Source organism: Oryzias latipes, chromosome 17 (genome assembly GCF_053564925.1).
Source record: "Oryzias latipes strain Hd-rR chromosome 17, Olatipes_Hd-rR_3.1".
NCBI lineage: Eukaryota > Metazoa > Chordata > Actinopteri > Beloniformes > Adrianichthyidae > Oryzias > Oryzias latipes.
The window spans coordinates 25,336,686-25,356,378 of NC_136253.1; the positions used below are offsets into that span (position 1 = coordinate 25,336,686).

At 40.5% G+C, this 19,693-nt stretch overlaps 1 protein-coding gene across 2 annotated transcripts in view; it reads left to right on the plus strand.

Moving 5' to 3' along the window:
* The window catches only part of tpra (translocated promoter region a, nuclear basket protein), a 23,992-nt gene continuing 4,299 nt past the window's right edge, over window positions 1-19,693 (plus strand). Inside the window, exons 1-46 of one of the 2 annotated variants that reach the window (XM_011486636.4) lie at window positions 1-326; window positions 805-909; window positions 1,211-1,275; window positions 1,867-1,957; window positions 2,028-2,131; window positions 2,206-2,370; window positions 2,445-2,537; window positions 2,939-3,019; window positions 3,138-3,225; window positions 3,333-3,470; window positions 3,571-3,665; window positions 3,800-3,997; window positions 4,085-4,192; window positions 4,387-4,610; window positions 5,479-5,642; window positions 5,716-5,834; window positions 5,906-6,054; window positions 6,615-6,777; window positions 7,123-7,257; window positions 7,836-7,976; window positions 8,080-8,284; window positions 8,378-8,574; window positions 8,655-8,795; window positions 8,938-9,054; window positions 9,276-9,479; window positions 9,577-9,770; window positions 9,880-10,027; window positions 10,222-10,359; window positions 11,033-11,164; window positions 11,927-12,057; window positions 12,191-12,401; window positions 12,488-12,637; window positions 13,089-13,181; window positions 13,453-13,557; window positions 13,949-14,128; window positions 14,224-14,262; window positions 14,501-14,659; window positions 14,742-14,853; window positions 14,967-15,151; window positions 16,239-16,309; window positions 16,520-16,719; window positions 16,801-16,995; window positions 17,162-17,280; window positions 17,440-17,508; window positions 18,626-18,838; window positions 18,924-19,098. In XM_011486636.4, coding sequence (XP_011484938.2) covers window positions 176-326; window positions 805-909; window positions 1,211-1,275; window positions 1,867-1,957; window positions 2,028-2,131; window positions 2,206-2,370; window positions 2,445-2,537; window positions 2,939-3,019; window positions 3,138-3,225; window positions 3,333-3,470; window positions 3,571-3,665; window positions 3,800-3,997; window positions 4,085-4,192; window positions 4,387-4,610; window positions 5,479-5,642; window positions 5,716-5,834; window positions 5,906-6,054; window positions 6,615-6,777; window positions 7,123-7,257; window positions 7,836-7,976; window positions 8,080-8,284; window positions 8,378-8,574; window positions 8,655-8,795; window positions 8,938-9,054; window positions 9,276-9,479; window positions 9,577-9,770; window positions 9,880-10,027; window positions 10,222-10,359; window positions 11,033-11,164; window positions 11,927-12,057; window positions 12,191-12,401; window positions 12,488-12,637; window positions 13,089-13,181; window positions 13,453-13,557; window positions 13,949-14,128; window positions 14,224-14,262; window positions 14,501-14,659; window positions 14,742-14,853; window positions 14,967-15,151; window positions 16,239-16,309; window positions 16,520-16,719; window positions 16,801-16,995; window positions 17,162-17,280; window positions 17,440-17,508; window positions 18,626-18,838; window positions 18,924-19,098 — 6,460 coding nt within the window. In that variant the 5' untranslated portion in view covers window positions 1-175. The remainder of the gene's footprint in view (window positions 327-804; window positions 910-1,210; window positions 1,276-1,866; window positions 1,958-2,027; window positions 2,132-2,205; window positions 2,371-2,444; window positions 2,538-2,938; window positions 3,020-3,137; window positions 3,226-3,332; window positions 3,471-3,570; window positions 3,666-3,799; window positions 3,998-4,084; window positions 4,193-4,386; window positions 4,611-5,478; window positions 5,643-5,715; window positions 5,835-5,905; window positions 6,055-6,614; window positions 6,778-7,122; window positions 7,258-7,835; window positions 7,977-8,079; window positions 8,285-8,377; window positions 8,575-8,654; window positions 8,796-8,937; window positions 9,055-9,275; window positions 9,480-9,576; window positions 9,771-9,879; window positions 10,028-10,221; window positions 10,360-11,032; window positions 11,165-11,926; window positions 12,058-12,190; window positions 12,402-12,487; window positions 12,638-13,088; window positions 13,182-13,452; window positions 13,558-13,948; window positions 14,129-14,223; window positions 14,263-14,500; window positions 14,660-14,741; window positions 14,854-14,966; window positions 15,152-16,238; window positions 16,310-16,519; window positions 16,720-16,800; window positions 16,996-17,161; window positions 17,281-17,439; window positions 17,509-18,625; window positions 18,839-18,923; window positions 19,099-19,693) is intronic. The other variant, XM_011486637.4, reaches the window with a different exon arrangement.

Genomic DNA, 19,693 nt, shown 5'->3' on the forward strand with positions numbered 1-19,693 from the left:
TCATCACCGACTGTGCTTTTATTTTGAAAGTCAACAACATCTATACTCTGTGTTTGCGGTAGCTTCATACTTCGCTCTGTCGCTCACTGAGTTTGCGGGTGAAACACAGTTTAACGTTCCATTCGTGTACAAAGTTTTGGCTTTTTCATTGTCTTGTTTGCTGAGATATGTAGATATGGCGGTGGTTCTGCTGCAGGTCCTCGAACGGACGGAACTTAACAAGCTTCCGAAAGGCATCCAAAACAAGCTCGAGAAGTTTGTGACGGAGTTGCAGAATGCTAACGAAGCGCTCAAGACGCAGCATGAGCGCCTCAAAGCAGATAGCGGTGTGTCACTTCATACAAATTTACGCTGCTTAACTGATTGTTCTGATAATAGATTTTTAAAATTTGAACTAAAACCCAAGTAAAAATGTGTTTCGTTAAACTTTTAATTGATTGCTTTACGTCAGTCGCCTAGCATGAGCTAGCATTACAATGCTAGCTCATGCTAACTCTGGTGAGCCACTAACTAACGTATCTTAACTTAGACACGATTTTTTTTGTCTATAGCGATGCTGAACTTAAATCTGCATTATTAACTAAACGAAAAATAATATTTCGATTATGTGAGATTTTTTATAGTTATAAAAAACTGTGTTTTATGTAATTTTTGTGACTATTTCAACATGATCTTGTAATGTGGGAATCGTCATGTATTTTACCAACTCCCTAAACAATACACAACCAAAATAGATAACCAAATAAACTTTGTGCTATCGTCAACTCTAACAAAGCATTGCTCTTAACTGTTTTACACCTTCAGAGCAGCAATACTTTGACATTGAAAAGAGGCTGGCAGAGGGTCAGGAACAGATGCTTTCTGCTACCAAAGAACTACAGACCCTACAGGAAGAAAATAAGAAGCTAAGTGAGTTCTTGCATTTATTTTATTACATTACAAAACTGGTAAAATGCCTTAGAATGCCACTAAGCGCTGAAAATGTTCACGTATTTTTTCATATTTAAATATTTGACAATAAAATTCCACAGTTCTGTTGTGTTTAACCCAGATATGAATTATTTAAAAGGAGTTTTGAGTATTCATGTTTTTTCAGAAACACATTTAAGTATAATCTTTAATGACATTTCTTTAGTGTTTATGGGTAAACAGACTTTCATCAGTCCTTCTGCTTTCTTTAAACCCATTTTTTAATGCTTTTCCTCTGCAGATGAAGAGCTGTGTGCTCTCAAGGGAATAGAGGGAGACTCCAATGAAAGCAAACCAATGCAGCAGGTACATTTCTTAGGTGATCCCAAATGTCATTAACTTTATAGTGGCTAAAGTTTTTGCTTTGCCATTTTCTGGCACTATCATAAAACTTTTGGCAACTGGGGAGAATCAGGATTGTTAAACGTGGTAGCCGGACCATCTGGCTACTACTCTGTTTAGTTGGACCATTCCTAAAAGGTGTCCCTCTGCACTCTTAGAGAAAAAGATCATTTTTCCATTGCATACATTTCTTCTACAATGTCTATCCTGTCCTAAATTGTTTTTGGTTCAGGTTTGAGCCATCTCTTTGTTAGAGCCTTTTTACTTGCTGTCGGTGGGATTTAAAGGACAGTTTGTGTTTTAATAGTCAATTTAAAAACACAATTTTTAGAAAATGTCCCTAAAACTTGTTTTGCATAAAAGTAAGACTCAAACCTTGCTGCAGGTTGCTTTTTTGAAGTTTTTTATACATTGCTTACATAAAAACTTCCATGCACAAAAAAAAGTGTAGCTCATTCAAATGTGATTTTAAGATAATGTCTTATTTTTTGTGAAGTATTAAATAAATTGATGCCTACAATTCTCAAAGGCTAATGCAAAAGTTTGTGTCTGTAGCAAACCAAAACCAAGTATGAAATTGAGGCAGAGAAGCGGGAGTTGGCTCGGGTACTGGAGAAGAAAACGCAGGAGGTGGAGAATCTGACAGGTTGGTTATTGTGTTTGTGTGTTTGTATTCATATAAGCTTTTTGTCTTGACGAGTTTTGTGTCTTTAAAGAGGAAATGAAGCGTCTTAATGAAAACCTGGCAGAAACCAACAAAGTGAGGATGGAGCTGCAGTTGAAACTGGATGAAATACAGTCGTCTGCAGCCTCTGTGCAGGTATGTCATGAAACTCAGTAAAACAGCTCATCAGCTTTGAAGCACATCAAAAAGCCTCTCTTGGTGTGTTGTAGCATAGAGAAAAACGGATGGAGCAGGAGAAAGAACTTCTGGAGAAGAAGATTGAGTGGCTGACAGCAGAGTTGAAAACAAAAACAGAAGAACTACTGAACACTGAAAGAGACAAAGGCAATGAGATTCTGGAGCTGCAGGCCAACCTCAAGAGCAGATCTGAGCAGGTAACGCAAAAGAAACAGGAGCTTCTTCAAAAATCCACACCACTTGTCTTTGCCAACAACCCTCTTTTCAAAAGGTGTTCACGTTGGAAAGTCAGCTGACTTCTCTGAAAGAAACCAGTGAAAGTCAGAGTAGAAGAGCTGAAGACCTCAACAGCAAACTGAAACAGGTAAGGTACTCCACACAGAGCTGGGATCAGCCCCTTATGTCATGAAAATGTAGTAACACAAACAAGTATTTTTGTAAAATCTCCATTAAACCCACTCATTTAATTATATAGTGAAATACATTTTTACATTTAACATCTTTTCAAGTCACATTGTGCATTAGTACCATCATCATATTTTTATTAATTTAATTTTACCAAAAGGCTTAAATCCATAACTAAATATTAAAACTACTGTAGTCTGTCGCCAGTATAGTTGTACTTCTGATGGAATCTGTCCAAACCAGTAGAAATCAAAATAAATTTTTAGTTTTTTTCTCAAAATAAAATGAAAATATTCTTTGAATAGTCTTTATTTTTATGAAACAATCTATATGTGCTAGTAACTCTGCATTCCTGTTCAGGTGAAAGATGAGCAGAATGCCATGGAGGAGAAATACCGCAATGAGCTCAATGCCCATGTCAAGCTGTCCTCACTTTACAAGGTCAGAATCTTTTTCAACATTTTGTCCAAGCCTTTTTGTTAAGAGACATTGTGTGTTTTTTTTGTTTTTTTGGCTAGATAAATGGATTTGGGATGTAATGACTCTTACTCTCCTCTAGGGGGCAGCAACTGACATGGAGGTCAAGAACCAAGAGCTGAATAGAGCAGTGGAGGAGCTGAGCAAGCTGGTTAAAGACACAGGTGAAGGTAGGAGTCTGGGTTTTGATTATTTGTCAGTTCACAATTTGTTTCATCGCATCTGTTTGTTGAACATTGTGGGTCGCTGGAGTGTGACTGATTTCTTATCTTTGCAGCCAACAAGGCTCTTGAGAAGAAAGTCTCAGAGAGTGAAGAGCAAAAGATGCGGCTTGAGGCAGAACTCAAAGAGAAGATTAAGAAGATGGAGAAGGAGCTGGAAAATGCTGCAGTAAAGGCAGCAGCCAAGCGCTGCTGTGAGAAAACCCACCAATGCCGATACTCTTACTATGAACTTTAATATCAAATAAAAATGCAAGTGAATGTCGCCACCTCTGTTTTTGTTTTTAAATGAAGGTGTGCCCTCTCTGACTGAGGATCAGCTGAACTCTATGTGTCCGTCAGCCGCTGCCATCGCAGCCATCGTTAAACCTGACATGAAGTTCTTTGACGTGAGTTCAGCAGGATTCTCATCAAACATTTATTTAAAAATATGGGTAAACCATGTGGAAATTAAAATTTTTAGTGCTGAAATGGGGTAATAAGATGCCAAGATTTCCTTTCTTTAAACTGTTTTCACATGCAGCTATATAATGCGTATGCTGAGTGCCAAACACAGCTGCAGCTCGAGAAACAGGAGACAAAAAGGGTGAGCCGAGTCCTGGATGAAATTGTCCATGAAGTGGAGTCCAAGGCGCCGGTTCTCAAGCGGCAGAGAGAGGAGTATGAGAGCATGCAGAGGTCCATGGCCTCCCTGTGCAGCAAACTGGAACAAGCTCGGGCTGTGCGTTCGTCAGTGCATTATTCATTCATTTGAATCATTGCAACAAAAGCAAAACTTTTATGTTGCTGCTTTTTTTTTTTGCATCAGGAGATCTACAGCCTGCAGAAGGAGAAGGAGGAGGCCAAGCAGCGCTGTGATGAGCTGGAAAGAGACAAACTGAAGACGGAAAGACAGCTGGAAGATGCATCTTCACAGGTTTGCTGTTCAAGAAAACCTAACTTCATCTCAGCTTTTTTTTTTTTGCATTCTGACATTTTAAGAAATGTCTGCTGTTGTTAAAAAAAATAAAAAATTTAAATATGTTTTTTGTGGGACAATCGCAAAGTTTTTTTAAGTAAAAGATAATGTCTTGACTTCAGATTTGTAATTAAAGTTTGATCTCCCCTCAGTTGTGTGCTCTGCTGGTGGAGCTGGAGGAAGCCAGAGGAAACCAGGTGAGCAAGAGTGACGGCAGCTCAGCGGATATATCCAGCACCTCTGAGGACGCTGGCTCCAGCCCGCTGACCTACCGCAGTGTGGTGGAGCTCCAGAGGCAGAACCAAAGCCTGCTGGGAAGGCTGCGGGATCTGGAGGAGGAGAAGGACAAACAACAGGCCCGCTTTACAACAGCACGGTAAAAAACAAAAAAAAAAGTTTTCTCATTTCTTTTTGATAGTTTGCCTCAAAGCGACACTTTAACTTTTATTTATACCATGGTCTCGGTGAGTACTTGATTCTGATTGGTTGCTGGGCGTGGTTTAAAAAGTGATAATCCACAGCGATAATAAATACCTGTAAAATAAGTTCATGTCACATAGCTTAAATGTTCTGTATCACTGCGCTGTCTTCTTTAAAACAAACTTTAACTTCATCATCTGGACAAAAACATGCGGTAAGAGGAGAACTTTCTCTCTGAACTGATGCTTTATTTAACCCACCATGACGACCAGCATGTACATCGCTTTCCTTTCCCGCCTCAGTTGACGTCGGTGCCGGTTCATGTCATGTTAACGTGACAACGCGCTGTAACAAATAGTCCACTTTTTGTGAGGAAAAGCAATTTAAACCAAAAGAAATAACAAGAATAAAGTACTGAAAACCGATTGAATGTTTATTTCTATTGTGACCATGGTATAAGTGGGATAATGGCCTTCGAAGTGTGCATTATCAGAAATGAACGCATTTCATGGAAGTAACAGTCCACCGTGTGTGCGTTCATTTCTGATAATGCACACTTTATCTGCAATTATCCCTTGAATTGAATTGAGGGCTGAACACGCATTTTTCTTGTGCCGCATCCACGTCACATTGACGACTGTAAAGTTTCTGTTTAACTGTTAATATTTGGCTCAATCAGCAGCTTTTGTTGTAAATCACATCTGCTAATGTTCACCTCTGAGGCATTTTGTTTTAATTGGGTGTCCTCGCTGTTGAAAATGTTGGCAAATGTGAATAAAAACATTGTTTTGAACATAAATCTGAAGCAAGCATTTATCCTCCAGAATAGCAGAGTTGGAGTCAGGTGTGGATAAGCTTCAGAAGGAGGTGGAGCTGCTGAAGGAACAGAGGAACCAGCAGAAACAACTTGCAGACTCCAGCGCCAGGCAGAGAGACATGTTCAAAACGCTGCTGACTCAGAGCACAGGCTTCAGCCTTCCAACTCAAGGTGATCACAACATTTCAAGCTGTTCATGTTGACTTTTAAGTAGACCAAATCAGATCGTCACATTTGCTTTCAGGTCAAGACCCCTCCCCGCAGCCCGACCGTCCCTCAGCTCCAGCCACTCGCTCCACTCCTCAGAGAGCTGCAGCTGCAGAGGCTGCACAGACTGCTCAAACTAAAGCAGCTTTAAAGCAGGTGAGTGTCTACAAAGGTAATCCAGCTTCTCCTTCTGAAAGGGCCTGAATGGATGCATGTCTGCTTTACAGCTCAGCGACGCCTTCACTCTGTACAAGAAGGAGAAGGCGGAGAACGACCGGATGCTGAACGAAACAAACGATCGGCTGCAGAAACAGCTGACGGAGCTGCGCTCCAGTCACGCCAAGCTCACGTCGCAGCTGGAGTTCAGCAACAGGAGGTGGGCAGCTGCAGTAGATTTAATGCATGAATAAAGTAGATGAAAATCCCTCAGCTACGATATTACTGATCATTTTTTTTATTACATTAAAAAATCATCTAACTGCCAGCTGGGATTAGTTTGCCACTGTAAACTTTACCTTTCTTGGATCTGTAAATCCAATTAAGAAATATAATGGCATATTTATGCAACAGAAGTGGCTCGAATCAGTTAAAATGTAACCACATTTTTTCTGGATAAATGTTGAAGAATAATAAAGTTCTTTTGAATTGAGTAGAATGGCTCATGACAGAAATTGAAACAAAAACAAACAGAAATTGAGGCTAAAAAGACTAATAAGAGAAAACCCTTAAACTCAATTTTTATGATTTTAAAATAGTGTAGAAATATACTAAATTACAAATGTAAAGTTATAAATGACTCACTACACTAATACGAAAAAAAAATAATATAGAAATGTTTTATCAAATGAAAAACTGTTGATTTTAGTTTTAACTCCATTGCTGTGTTTTTGCATACCTGAGATTGGTTTTGTGTGTTGTGTACTCTTAATATTGAAGGTATGAAATGCTCCAAGAGACTCTAGCGGCGTACCGCAGAGAGATCGCTGCTCTGCAAGAGCGGAACCACAAAATGATCGCGACAACGCAACAGCAGGAGCACATCATCCACACCATGAGTCATGAGCTGAGGCAGGCTACAGAGAAACTGGCACTGGAAGAGGTGGGCCCCAAGAAACGGACCAGTTTACAAGATCATAAAGGGGAATGTTTTCCCGTGGATCTGAAAAAAGAGATTTGTGTCTTTTATTGTGTTGCATAGAAATGAACCTATTAAGGAAGCTATACTCGACACAAAAAGTTATTCTGATCATTTTAATTTTAATCGTAGCTGTGTGAGATAAGAATCGAATGGTTTTTTTTTAGCAAGTCTTATTAGTTAATAATTCTCTTTGTAACTATTAATTATTCTGAAAGATTTGGTTAATTACGAAACAAAAACATTTTGGAAGCTTCCCCAAAAAAATACCCCAAATTCTTTGATAAAATGCCACTTCTTTGTCTGCAGGTTCGTGTGGAGAACATAACCAAGGAGAGAGACATGATAAGACAGGCGGAGACCCGACTCTGTCGAGAGAAGGAAGCCACTTTGGCTGAGCAATGCAACCAGAAACTGCTGCTCACCAACATCAAATCCATTCAGGTACCAGGAAGTCCTTAAAGTTCCCCCGGAGGAACCATTAAACCTGTTTTTTCATCGAGTTCATGACACTTAGTCATGCTGTGCTGCCATTTTGATTTTAAATCCTAAATGGAGTTGAGCCGGTTTCACAAAATGCCTTTTCAAAAATCGAATTGTTTGGTAAACTGCTGTCTGCACACAAAAACTTGCAGTTTCGGCAAAATATAAAAAAACTGGGATAAGCAGTTTATTATTATTTTTCATTTCTGTTTATCCATTCAAGTGTTTCATGTCCGTCATTGTCTTAAAAGATTGGACAGGAGTGTGCTGCATTAGAGTTGTCAGTTCTTGTGATCCAAGATTCTACATAGAAAAGTCAAGAGCTGAAAATAGTTACAAAGCCTGTAAACCTGTAATATTTTCATTCATCATCCGAAACATGTTTTTTTAAAAGTTTTATTAATTTAAGTAAGTAGACATATCTTGCTGAAATGTTCTTAGGTTTTTAGTTTTTTGTGAATATTTTCTCTCATTTTGCTCAGTGTTTTAACTTTTCTAAATTGCGGTTATGTATTTCTGATCTTGACCTTTTTGTCCAGCTGAGTATGGAGCGGACAGAGACAGAAACTCGTCAGCGACTCAATAATAGAATAGAGCACCTGGAGAAAGAGCTGGTGTCAATGAAGGCCAGGATTGAACAGGAAGTGTCGCAAAGACATGCTCTGGGGCGCACCATGGATGTACGTTCAATGTTTCTGGCACATTTTATGTCTTCCGACTTTTGTGTTTTTTGACACTGCATTTATGGATTAAGTAAATAACACTTTTCTTCCATTCTCGCAGGCTCAGCTGTTGGAAGCAAAGAAGCAGCTGGAGACCCAGAACACGCTTCAGCAGAAGACCAGGGAGCTTCTGCGCAGCTCTGAACAGCAGGTGGCTGCATTAAAGGCCCAGCTGGCCTCTGCTTCTTTCGCTGAGGCGACTACGTCCTCCAGCAGTACTTCTGCCCCGGTTACTAGAGCTGCAGGCCTCCGAGTGCCACTGAGAGGTATAGAGGGCCTTTGATAGGAAAGATGCACAGTTGATCTGAAATATCATTCCATTGGTTTTCTTTTTGTTCTGCTACCTCTCTATGTTGCAGTTCGCTCTCCAGGACCTGCTGCATCTCAGCAGCCCAGCCAATCAGAGCAGGAGCAGTCAGAGCTGAAAGGTCTCCTCCGCAGTGCTGAGGAGCAAAGCACTGAATTAGCAGAGCAGCTGAAAACGGCAAACTCCACCGTGGAGCAGTACCGATCAGTGGTTCTTGCTCTGGAGGACAGTCTGAAAAAAGAAAAAGAGGTTTTTTTCTTTTTAAATCTCTACTTCAGACTCTGCAAATCTTCCTGTACACCCACCTACCTATACTTTCTGCTTTACAGTTACGCTCCCCTCTGGAGTCACGACTCAAGGAGACAGAGGAGCTGCAGAGGCAGCTGGAGACGAGGATTTTAGAGTTGGAGAAAATGAAAGAACAAGAGCAGGAGGAGAAAAGGAAGTCTGTGGAAGCTGTGGAAAAACAAGTGCGTTCCCCTTCAATGTTTACAAGTCAACTCCTGCTAGCATCATTTGGTTCTGTCTTCATTTGATCTATTTTGTTTAATCCTCTAAGAACCCAAACTTCAGGCTGCTCTGCATGTTTTTAGTCATTTTCACTCTGTCCAGGTTTGTGAGCTGCAGCGCAGTCTGAAGGCAAGCCAGACTGAACAGCAGGAGGCGCTAGAGAGGGCAGCTGCCGCTGTAACACAAGAACAGAAGGCCATACAGGACAGCCTACTGCAGGTTCATTCACTCTACTCACATGTTGAGGAGATGGGGATCCAGACTAGTTTCACAAGCTCCTCAAACAGGCATTTTTGAAAGGAAAGGAAGATGAAGTACATCTATCATGCAGGCACATAGCCTTCTAGATTTAAGCATTTTTGGCATGAAAAAAAATCCTCTGTTTCCTCAACCCTTGTCAGAATTTCAGGCTGACTGTGTCCTATCTATCATCTCTTTAGACCAAACTCGCTGCAGAGGCGCAGGGCAAGTATGAGCGGGAGCTGATGCTTCATGCTGCTGATGTGGAGGCTCTTCAGCAGCTGAAGAAAACATCCCAACAACATGCAGCACGGATTAGACAACTAGAGGAGGAACTGAAGAAGACTGATGCTCTCCTTCAGGAGAAAAGTGCAGCGTTAAACACAGTAGAGAAACAGCTGAAGGTATGACAGTGCGTGTCTGTTTTCGTGTGTCAAAACTACTAAATAGGGGAAATTCCTCTTTATAGTTGGTCACGACTGTTCTGTTTTTCACCATCAGGAGAACCTGGCCAATCAGATCCGTCGCTGTGATGAGCTGGGAAAACAGAATAATCTTCTTCACCAGCAGATGGATGAAATGGCTGCAAAGAGCCGCCTGCAGCAGCAGCAGCAGCAGCAGCAGCAGCAGCAGCAGCTGGACCTGTCCTTCAGTGAAGAGGAGAAGACTACGGAACAGATACTGGAGATTCTCAGGTAACAAACATCGACAAAAGATTTGTTTTAAACTAAACTGTGAGACATAGGAGGATCTCTGAAGGAATAATGTAAATCCGAGCGAATTTTAAGTGTTTTTGTGGTGCAGGTTTGTGAGGCGGGAGAAGGAAATCGCCTTGGCTCAGTGTGAGGCGTATGAAGGCGAAGCTCTACGCCACAAACAGCGAGTGGAACATCAAGACAGAGAACTGAAGGAGCTGCAGGAAGCTCTAAACTCAGAAAGGGAGAAAATGCAGGTATACCTGGGAGATGTCACATATGTCTTTATGTTCTCATGTTCCCCATTGATTCTAACCTTTCTCAAAGACTCACAGTTTTTCTTTGAATATTTGTGGTGACGCTATTTGCTGTGATTGTCTGTTGTAAAAGAAGCACTAAATTGTAGATTATTAGAACCATTTTGATCGTTTTGTCTTGTTTGTGCTCTAAGTTGACAACCAAGACCCTGGCCCAGCAGCAGGAACAACTGAAGAGGATGGAGAGCATCAACGCTCTCCAAGAAACCAACAAGATGCTGAAAATGGACAGAAATAAACTGGAGCAGGAGCTGCAGCAGGCTCAGGCTAAAGTAAGATCGAGACATTTGCCTGTACTATTTTTGTTTTACTTAGTTTTTGTAGCATTAGAATAGCACTTCAATTGTGTATTTGCACATTTACTGTGCAGCAGTATAGCAGTCTGCAACATTTATTGGTGTCACTTGTATTGTGAAGCCTAACTAGTTCATCAGTTGAAGAGAAACAGCTCGGCCACTTCTCATCTCTGCTTTACGTTTTTAATTTGTGATGTTTTAATAGTTTAATAGTATGGACTTAAAGGTCCAAAATGACTCTGCAAGTGACTCTGTTCATGTCCAAGCCGCCTGCATCCAGTTGATCAAAAGAAGCCACTGATGCTGTGTTTCTTGTCTACAAAGGACTATTGTGCTAATATCAAACTAGTAGGAAGTTAATGGGAGAAAATTAACATTAAAGATTCAAAATATGAAGCAGGTGTGCAACGTAACCCTAATGATTTCAGAACGTAGTTTTTAATTGAGCCTTCGTCTTGTATTTCTTTGGAAAATGTGTCCACTGCTTTCATAACGGATTAGTGAAGCAGAAAAAGTTATTTACTTGGGAAATTTGTTGAGGATTGTAGCACAGCTGTTTACCATATTTAGAAGAAAATCTTATTCAAATTTCCAACTACAAATAAGTAAAAATGACTTCATATATTCTGCTTTTGTCCTTTTCTTCAAGGTGACAAAGCTGCAGTCAGACATCAGCCCTCTGCAAAACTCTCTGTCTCTGCTGTCAGAGAAGAACAGCTCCCTGCAGGCAGATAAGAGGCTGCTGGAGGAAGATCTCAAACGGTGCAGGAACAGGATACAGGTTTGTAGAAGGTTAAGAGTTGAGACTGATCATTGCAAAATATATAGAGGAATAGTTGCCTTCTCAGTTATTCCTTTTTGCTTTTTAACAAATTTACATGTTAAACGACGCATGCTTTAGTGTATAGGTTAACGTTCATTTAAAGTTCCACTTTAATCCTCTTGATTTTAATTAGGATCATGCCGTTTAAAATTTCAAAGCATGTAGCTATCTAGGACATAGTTTCTACAGAGCACCGAAATTAATTTGAAATTCAGCTAGGAGTTGTGGATGGGACTGTTGGTGGGAAGTAAGCCTGCCCTCATTTTCCATCGTCCCTTTGTTTACACTCTTTCCCGCTAGCTTACAGCCTCTCACAACCACATGAAAATGGTGAGCAATATTGGCGCTATCCAGCCGTACAGTTTTGAGTCAGATGCCAACTCAGACGAGGAAAACTAAGATGTGCATGGGTCTAATGGTCTGCACGCGATTCACAACAACTTGAATAAAGAAATGCTCTGAAACTTCAGCTCAATTTTCTTTAGATGTGGTTTCCATCATGAGAAAAATGTTAAAAACACAATTTTCACTGCAGTCAGTCTTTTGACAATGGTTTCAGTTTGCTTTATCATCAATTCTGCAGTTTCCACCAAAATACTTTTTTGACTCAAGTCTTTTGACTCAAGATCTTTTTTTTTTTCTCAATACTCATTCCTACAAGTATGTTATCACCAATAAACATTTTTTGTTGTCTTAATCTTTTTAAATCTTTTTTTAAAGCAACTGATTAGTCAGCAAAAGACCGGTGACTCGGAGGAGAGACAAAAGCTGACATCAGAGAGGGAGGCTCAGCAGAAACGCATCTCACAGTTGGTCGAAGAGTCAGCTAAGCTGAAGACTGAGCTGGCCAGGTAGAAACGCAGCATACAGAAAAATCACATGCTGCTGTTATCAACTTTTGTTGTTTATTTTTCTTCCTCTCATATGATTTCTAAACATAAATGACCACAACAGACCGCCATCTTTGTTTTTCCAATTCTTCAGATCCAACGCAGGCAGTAATTCTGCTCACTCTCAAATACAAGCCCTCAAGGATTCTATGGTCCACCTGATGTCAGAGAGAGACACTCTGAAGAAAGACCTTGAAGCAAAAAACAATGACATTCAGGAGAAGAACAAGACCATCACCCAGGTGAAGAAGATCGGGCGACGCTACAAGACGCAGTTCGAGGAGCTGAAAGCCCAGCATGACAAGGTGCTCCTGCAGCCGTGAAACCCTTTGGACAACTGACACGATGACGGAAACCTCGGTGAGCAACTCTGTGTTTGTGTGTTTTCCAGCTGGTCAGCGAATCTGCTACCAAAGGAGGAGGTGAGCCGTCTCCAAGCCAGGAGGCCCAGCAGGAGCTGACCAAAACTCAGGAGGAGCTCAAGAAGACCCAAGAGGAGTTGAATTCACTGAGGGAGGAGCTGCAGAAAAAGCAGGAAGAGGTGATCCTAAAACCTGTTTGACACATTTAATGGCTCACGCAGAAAGAAAAAGGCAGATTTAGGTTTGAGAAGATGCCCACAAAATTAAATCAGAACAATCACTGCTACAAGTATTTTGTTGATCTTCAAAAGTAATCTTTAAAAAGTCGAAGTTTTTAAGTCCAGATACCTGTACCTCATATTTTCTTGTCATTTTTATTGCATTTACTGCATTTAATGATCATTTGGGGAAAATAACAGTTAATGTAGTCTGTGGGCCTGATTACAGATTTATTAATTCTTTACATGTTTATACACAACTGGATGTAAAGAATTAGGGAAGATAAACATTGTCACTTCTAGAAGGGCTGCTAAAAACATATTTGATCTGTTTAGAGATGATATATTAGATGCTATACGTTTAGAAAAAAATAAAATAAAAACAATGATTAACCATAATGTGTTGCACTAGGCCCAAAAATCCCAACAGGAGTTGGAGGAAGCCCAGAAGGACAACCAGCAGACAAAGAAAAAGCTTCAGGAGATCCAGAACCAGCTGACACAGGTACAGATCTGACCTGTTCCAAAAAACTGCAGAAGTGCTGAGATGGTAAAGCTAGAACATAAAAAGGAAGTTTTTGGAACAAAAGTCCTGTTCCTCACATTATGCAGCACAGAAACCTGTCCTTCCGTGTTGTTTTTTTGTTGCCCTGGCTAAAGTGTTTGTGTTTTTAATCACAGATTTGAACATTTCTGCTCAGCTTTGATATTTTATCTGCTCTAGATAGAAACTCTGTGATGACAGATGGTGAATACCAGTTTTCTTGTCTCTGCAGCTTCAGTCCCAGTTATCACAGACACAGAACCAGCTCCAACAGAGTCAGAACCAGCTGACCCAGAGTCAGAAGGAGCTTCAACAAGCCAAGAACCAGACCCAGCAGGTACCGGCCGCTCTATCATCACAATCATCTAAAGAGTCCAAAAAGAACCCCAAAACCTTTTAGGAATTTGTGGATCCATTTTTCTAAATTCACTGTAATCTGCCCAAAAAAATGTATTGAAACCAACTGTTAATCTGTTATGATCAATTCTAAAATAGAGGAATTGTCTTTATGGCAGCATTATCTACGATTTCTGTTTTATCGTAAAGTTGGTTGGTTGTTCATGAATTTGATCACATTGTAATTTCTTTAACATTTCCTCCGCCTGACTTTGCTTCATACTGTAGAAACCTTATTATGCCTACTTTTAGAGTGTGCTGTATTTCTGTGATGTAAGATACAAATGTCTCAACATTTTCAGTCACTTAAAGGTTTGTGCATTTATGTAAAGGTACAGCACCAGTTCAAGTCAGCGCAGGCTCAAGCTCTGACTCGTCAGACCATGATTCAGCAGATCCAGAGGGAGCTCCAGCAGGCAAAAGACCAAAACCTCACCAAAAACAAAGAGCTTCAGCAGGCCACCCAGGAAGTGAACAACCTTAGATCTGCTCTGACTCAAGCGGAGAACAAGGTAAAAAAAAAACAATTTTACTTTGTTTCCACTCCTCTTGATTTATTTTCTTGGCATATTCCTAGTAAACCCACAGGTCTTGTTCATTTTTACAGGTGACTGAGCTTCAGGGGCAGCTGGACAGTGTTCAGAAGGTTAGAATAAACGATTAGATACTGTCTGTTTTCAAAACTATACACTTTCTTTCTGGGAAGTAGTATTTTATGAGCTGTAACTGTTTAATTTGATTTAATACTTTAAGTAAAGAAGTTTTCTTCTGTTTTTACATTGTGCTTTTTCATGGATTTTTCGGTCTTAGTGCCGGTTTTTCATTCATTCATGTCTCATTCTTCCTTGTGTTTTCTGTAAATGTTTATTTTTGCTTCTGATCAGACTGTTGCTGAGCGTGAACAAGATGTAAAGCGTTTGCAAGATCAGCTGAATGAAGCAAAACAGCCCAATGAGGCCGGAACCGCCGTTCAGGCAAACCAGAGCCAAAGTGGTCTAGTTGCTGTTGATTCGAAGGATGAGGTGGAAAAACTCAAACAAGAGGTAACCAGTACTGATTGAGCTGCAGGGTGGAACATCACCATGATACTTTCAGTTGGTTAACTGTTTGTGCTTTTTCCTGCAGCTGGCTGAGAGCAAAAGCAGAGAAGAGCAGCTTAAACAGCAGATGGCTGAAAAAGAGGAGAAGACCAAAAAGGCCATAGTTGGAGCCAAAGCTAAAATCAGCCAAGTAAACAGTACGTTTGCAGAGGCGCACAGACAATGCCAATAAAGTACAAATATATATGCTTATATACTTTTTTTTTTTCAAATGTTTTTTAAATGAGCGAGCTTTGCTTTTTCTGTTTAGGTGCTAAAGAGAAGCTAAGTCAGGAGGTCGAAGAACTGAAACAAACTAAGGAAGAGCTTGAGGTGAGGATGAACGCCCTGAAGTCTCAATATGAAGGACGAATTCTTCGACTGGAAAGAGAGCTGAGAGAAACTCAAGCTCACTCGGACTCCAGAGAGGAACCTCAGGACCAGAGCGGAGCCAAGGTACACCGCCCAAACCTCTGACTCTGTTAGATAAATACATCTCCTCACATGTAAGACGAAGACATCATTACCAAAAATAAATGCTAAAGACAGAAACATTATGTACATGTTTATACATATATATGTATACCGTATATTTAAATTTTATCCACACATGTTGTAATAATTGTTTTGTAAGAAACTCTATTGTTTCATTTAGAGCAGTGGTCCCCAACCTCATTTAGGCCATCGACTGGTTTAATGTTTGTCCTTGAAGTTTATCTTCATCCTCTGTAAAATATTCAAGTTTATTTTGCTTAGGAACCATTTCAAATGTGATCTTTTCCTTAACTCATAACTGTCAAAGTGGAAGCTATAAAGTCGGACAACAACTTCAGCTTTTTACAACTTTTAGGTGCAACAGATTTAAAAAGGGAATAAATAAGGTCCCTGAAACAGGTAATTTCTAAATACAATATTAAAAATGAATCCATTGTTTGAGCAACTTTATTAGCAGCGTCCTCGTAACATTAGACAGTTGCTGAATATTATGGTGTGTGGGAACAACTGTAGCAAAAAATCCACATTTGGAGTAAAGACTCCTGGTTGCTGTCTGTTAAAGTCAGCCGTCTTTTATTTTGAAGTTGAAGTCTCTTCTTTTGTTTACTCAGTGGCTCTTGTTAACTTAGCAAGCTTAGGGGTTTCAATACTTTAGCAGTCGGTGCAGCCGCTTTAAGAAAGTAGCGGATGAATTTTCGGCACTAAGCTACTTGACATACATCAAAAATGAGTTGGATATGGTGGGGAGAATCCAGTAGTTTTCCAAAATAAAACTTCCTTCAGAATCAGATTATAAAAAAAAAAATGTAGGTGGTTTTTTTTTTGTTCCTCTTTGGTCTGGTACCAACTGTCCCACAGACCAGTAGCCCCCCCCCGGTGGTTGGGGACCACTGATATAGAGAATGGTGTGGATTTAAAAAAAAAAAGAAAATATTGACTTTTTCTTAATTTACAACTTTTAAGCTAGAACACATCATTTTTGAAATCTTTTTATGTGGTAACATAACTGTGGTCTTTGGGATGTTTGTGTGTCTTCCTGTATGAACAGGTGAGCGATCACAGCCGATCGTCAGAACAGCGACAGATCTCATTGAAGAGTCCTGCTCAAGACAGAGGAAGGTAATCATGAAGGCGTCTGAGCAAACACTAGCACTGTCATCGTTTTACAACTTTTAACAAAACCTGATCTCCCACGGTAACCTGCTTTGTAGAGCACTGTTTTTAATCTAAGAAAGATTTACTGCTTTTGAAAGAGCAGAAAAATAAACAGCCATTTTTTCTGTGACTACAACATGATTAAAGAGGTTTTTATTTTCTCATCCATATCAGTTCCAGCCTCGCTGAACCTCCCACTGCCAACATCCGTCCTACTACAAGTACTCCGTCTCCTAGCAACAAGCCAAGCACCTCTGCTGGCAGCAAGGCAACACCCCGTGCCAGCATCCGACCCATGGTTACCCCAGCAACAGTCCCAACGCCGACACCTACAGCCACCGTCATGCCGACCACTCAGGCTGAAAGTCAAGAGTGTAAGTCAAAGAAGAAAAGGAAAAAAAATGATCTAAAGTCTTAATGTTTCAAATGTTTAACTGCACAATGTTGTGCTGCAGCTCTGATGAGTGCAGGAGCTTCAGTCCACTCCACCAGCTCCTCTCTGATGAACACTCAAACCTCCATAGGTCAGCCAACCAGCACTCAGGCCACAGCTTTTGTTCAGCCCACCCAACAGCAGGCAACCAGTCAGGATGCAGGGTCCAGCACAGAGGTGGAGCGGCCATCCACATCCTCGTCTCTGGCAGGAACGGGTGAGGAGCATTCGGCCTCACGAGCACAAATGTGACTTTTGATCGTGAAACTTCAAAGCAGTTCACAAATGTTTATTACACCAAATCTTGTCTTTCAAAAAAAACCTAAACAAACCTTTTGATGGTTTTCCATGTTGAGTGATTTTCTGATTTGGTTTAATTAAAGCTACGTCTAAAAGAACTAGAGAGGAGGAAGAGGAGGAGGAGCAAAGCAGCAGGCCAGAGAGTTCCCACGTACCCCCAACTACTAAAAAACTACGACTCAAACAAACAATTGCACTGCAGGTAAACAAAAAGAATCCACAAATGATCAGAGTTCATGACATCGTTTCATACTTTTTTTTAAATATATTTTTTATTTTGACGTATTCTTGAAACTTTAAGAATAACTTCAAATTCTTAAGGATAATGGGGGTTTTTACATTTTGATTTCATGCATTTTAGATTAAAAGTGATGAAGAAGAGGAGCTAAGGAATGAGGAAGGAGAACGGGATTCACCAGATGACACTCAGGTCAGTCAGCAGCGAAAAGACCCTGGAAACCAGTTGAAGTGAACTTTTCACTCTTGATGGTCACAGAGTGAAGGGTTCGACTCCAACACGGCAGCCTCTGAAAGTCTGAGCTGTGGCGGCATCAAGAAAACGATGAGATCGAACCTTTTGCTGTGTTTTTTTTTCCTCTATCAGACTGAGCAAGAAATCAACTTTTTTGTCCAGCAGCAATTTTTCTCCAGTTAAGATCTAATTTCATATCTAACTGGATTGTAACTATGAGTATTTGCAGATGAAATGTTGGTATTGGGTTGATATTAATGCAAATGTGACATTTAAATTAGCTTTTTATAACTTCTGGAACTTTCCAATTGAGTGTTTGACTCTTAAATGAGGTGGAATGGGAGTTTTGGAGTGACTATCAAAAACAGTTATTTTTTAAGGCGATGTATTAAATTATGAGGATTTTATTGTTATTCTATTATTCTTAAAGTTCTTCATTATTACCAAAAAGTGCTAACACCATAGCTGTTAGGAGGTGAGCAGGGATTCCATTATATTTCTATGCTCTTTGGTTATGCATTGACTTGATTCCATGTATATGCATGGACATTGTATTGTGAACTGTGCTTGCTTGCTGCAAAGTGAACAGGGAAATCCGCGTGCATTACAGATAAGAAATGCTGAGGTCAGCAGCGGGGCTGTGTGTGATTCTTGGTCTCTGTTTTCTGTCTGTGCTGAGTTTATGGAACAGATACACCTGTGGACTGCAGACTAGACTTGCAGGCGTGGTTGTTCCTGACTGGCGTGGCAAAATCTTGCATGTGAAGACAGAGTCTATCGAATGAAGTATTTTACATGTTTGCGTGTTGCCCTGTTGGACAATAAAAAAAGAAGTGTCTGCTTTGGGGGCAGTGAGATCAGAGGAGCGGAGCTGTGAATCTCTCTCCCTTGTGAACCTTCATGCAGACTCTTGTGTGATTTATTTCTCTTCCCAACTGCACACAATAGATTTGTTTTGGTTTCCTGAGCCATCCGAACTGCGAAGGCCATACGAGGCTTCAACACTGTCAGGTTAAATTTACGTCTATGATGTTGCTTTTTAAAACTTGTTTAAAAGCTTTGCTTTGTTTTGTAGGAACTCCCCGATGAGGATTTTCCCGTTTTAGTTGCTGAGGTCGAGGAGGATAGCGTTTCCCAGTCTGTCCCCTATGACCAGAGCTCCCAAGGCTCCGCTATAATCCGGGATGTGATCGTCATTGACACGGACAGCGAGAGTCGGGAGAGCAAGGAGGGGGAGCAAACGCAGGAAGGAGAGGGGGAAGAGGAAGAGGCGGAGGAAGAAGAGCAGGTTTTTACCGTTTACTTGTGAAAAAGTTTTGTATGGCATGTTTCTTCTTTAAAGGTTAACGTCTTTGTCATGTTCCCACTTTAAGGAAGAGGAGTTTGATGTTGCCGCTGACAACGGGACAAGAGGAGAGGATGAGGGTGACGAGGAGAGCAGAGAAGCCGAGACAGAGGAGGAAGCATCGTCGGGAGGCACCAACCCTGAGGAGAGCGCCTGTGGAGTGTCTTCAGGCTCTCAGATCGCCTCTGAGCAGACGCAGAGCGGTGAGGGGCCTCGTGTGTCGAAGCCGCTGCAGAAACTGGATGGACATGAATTCACTCAAATTTGAATGCAAAAAATTTAAAATTAATTTAAAAAGGAACAATGAACAGAAAAGGAGGCTGTCTTTTCTTCGCCAATAATTTTCTTATTACAAATTATTAAAATGAGATGTTATTTACCTTTTTTTCAGACTGTAAGTTGAAAAATAAACTCAGAAAAATAATAATATTAAGCAAATCATCAAGAAAAATGATTTGTTATATAATTGGCTGAGGTGAGCTCACCTGTACGATGCAAGAAATGAACTTTTTCTCTTTCTATTGAGTCCGATTTTTAAGAAAATCTTAACTGCTCTCACAAAAACCATCCACTTACATTCACCTTCTTGCTTTGCACACCAGATTTTCCTGGTTTAACCTAAACTATCCTTTATGTATTACGAAAGTTGGTATTAATAAAGAGAAGCGTGTCTGCTGCACCATGTTATGAATCTGAATACTTAGCTGCACATCTTTGTGTTTGGCCCTCCTCGTCTTCTGGGATTAAATCTTCACAGGTTGAAAATCCTCCTCTTCTGTGTGTAAGGTTACTCACTTG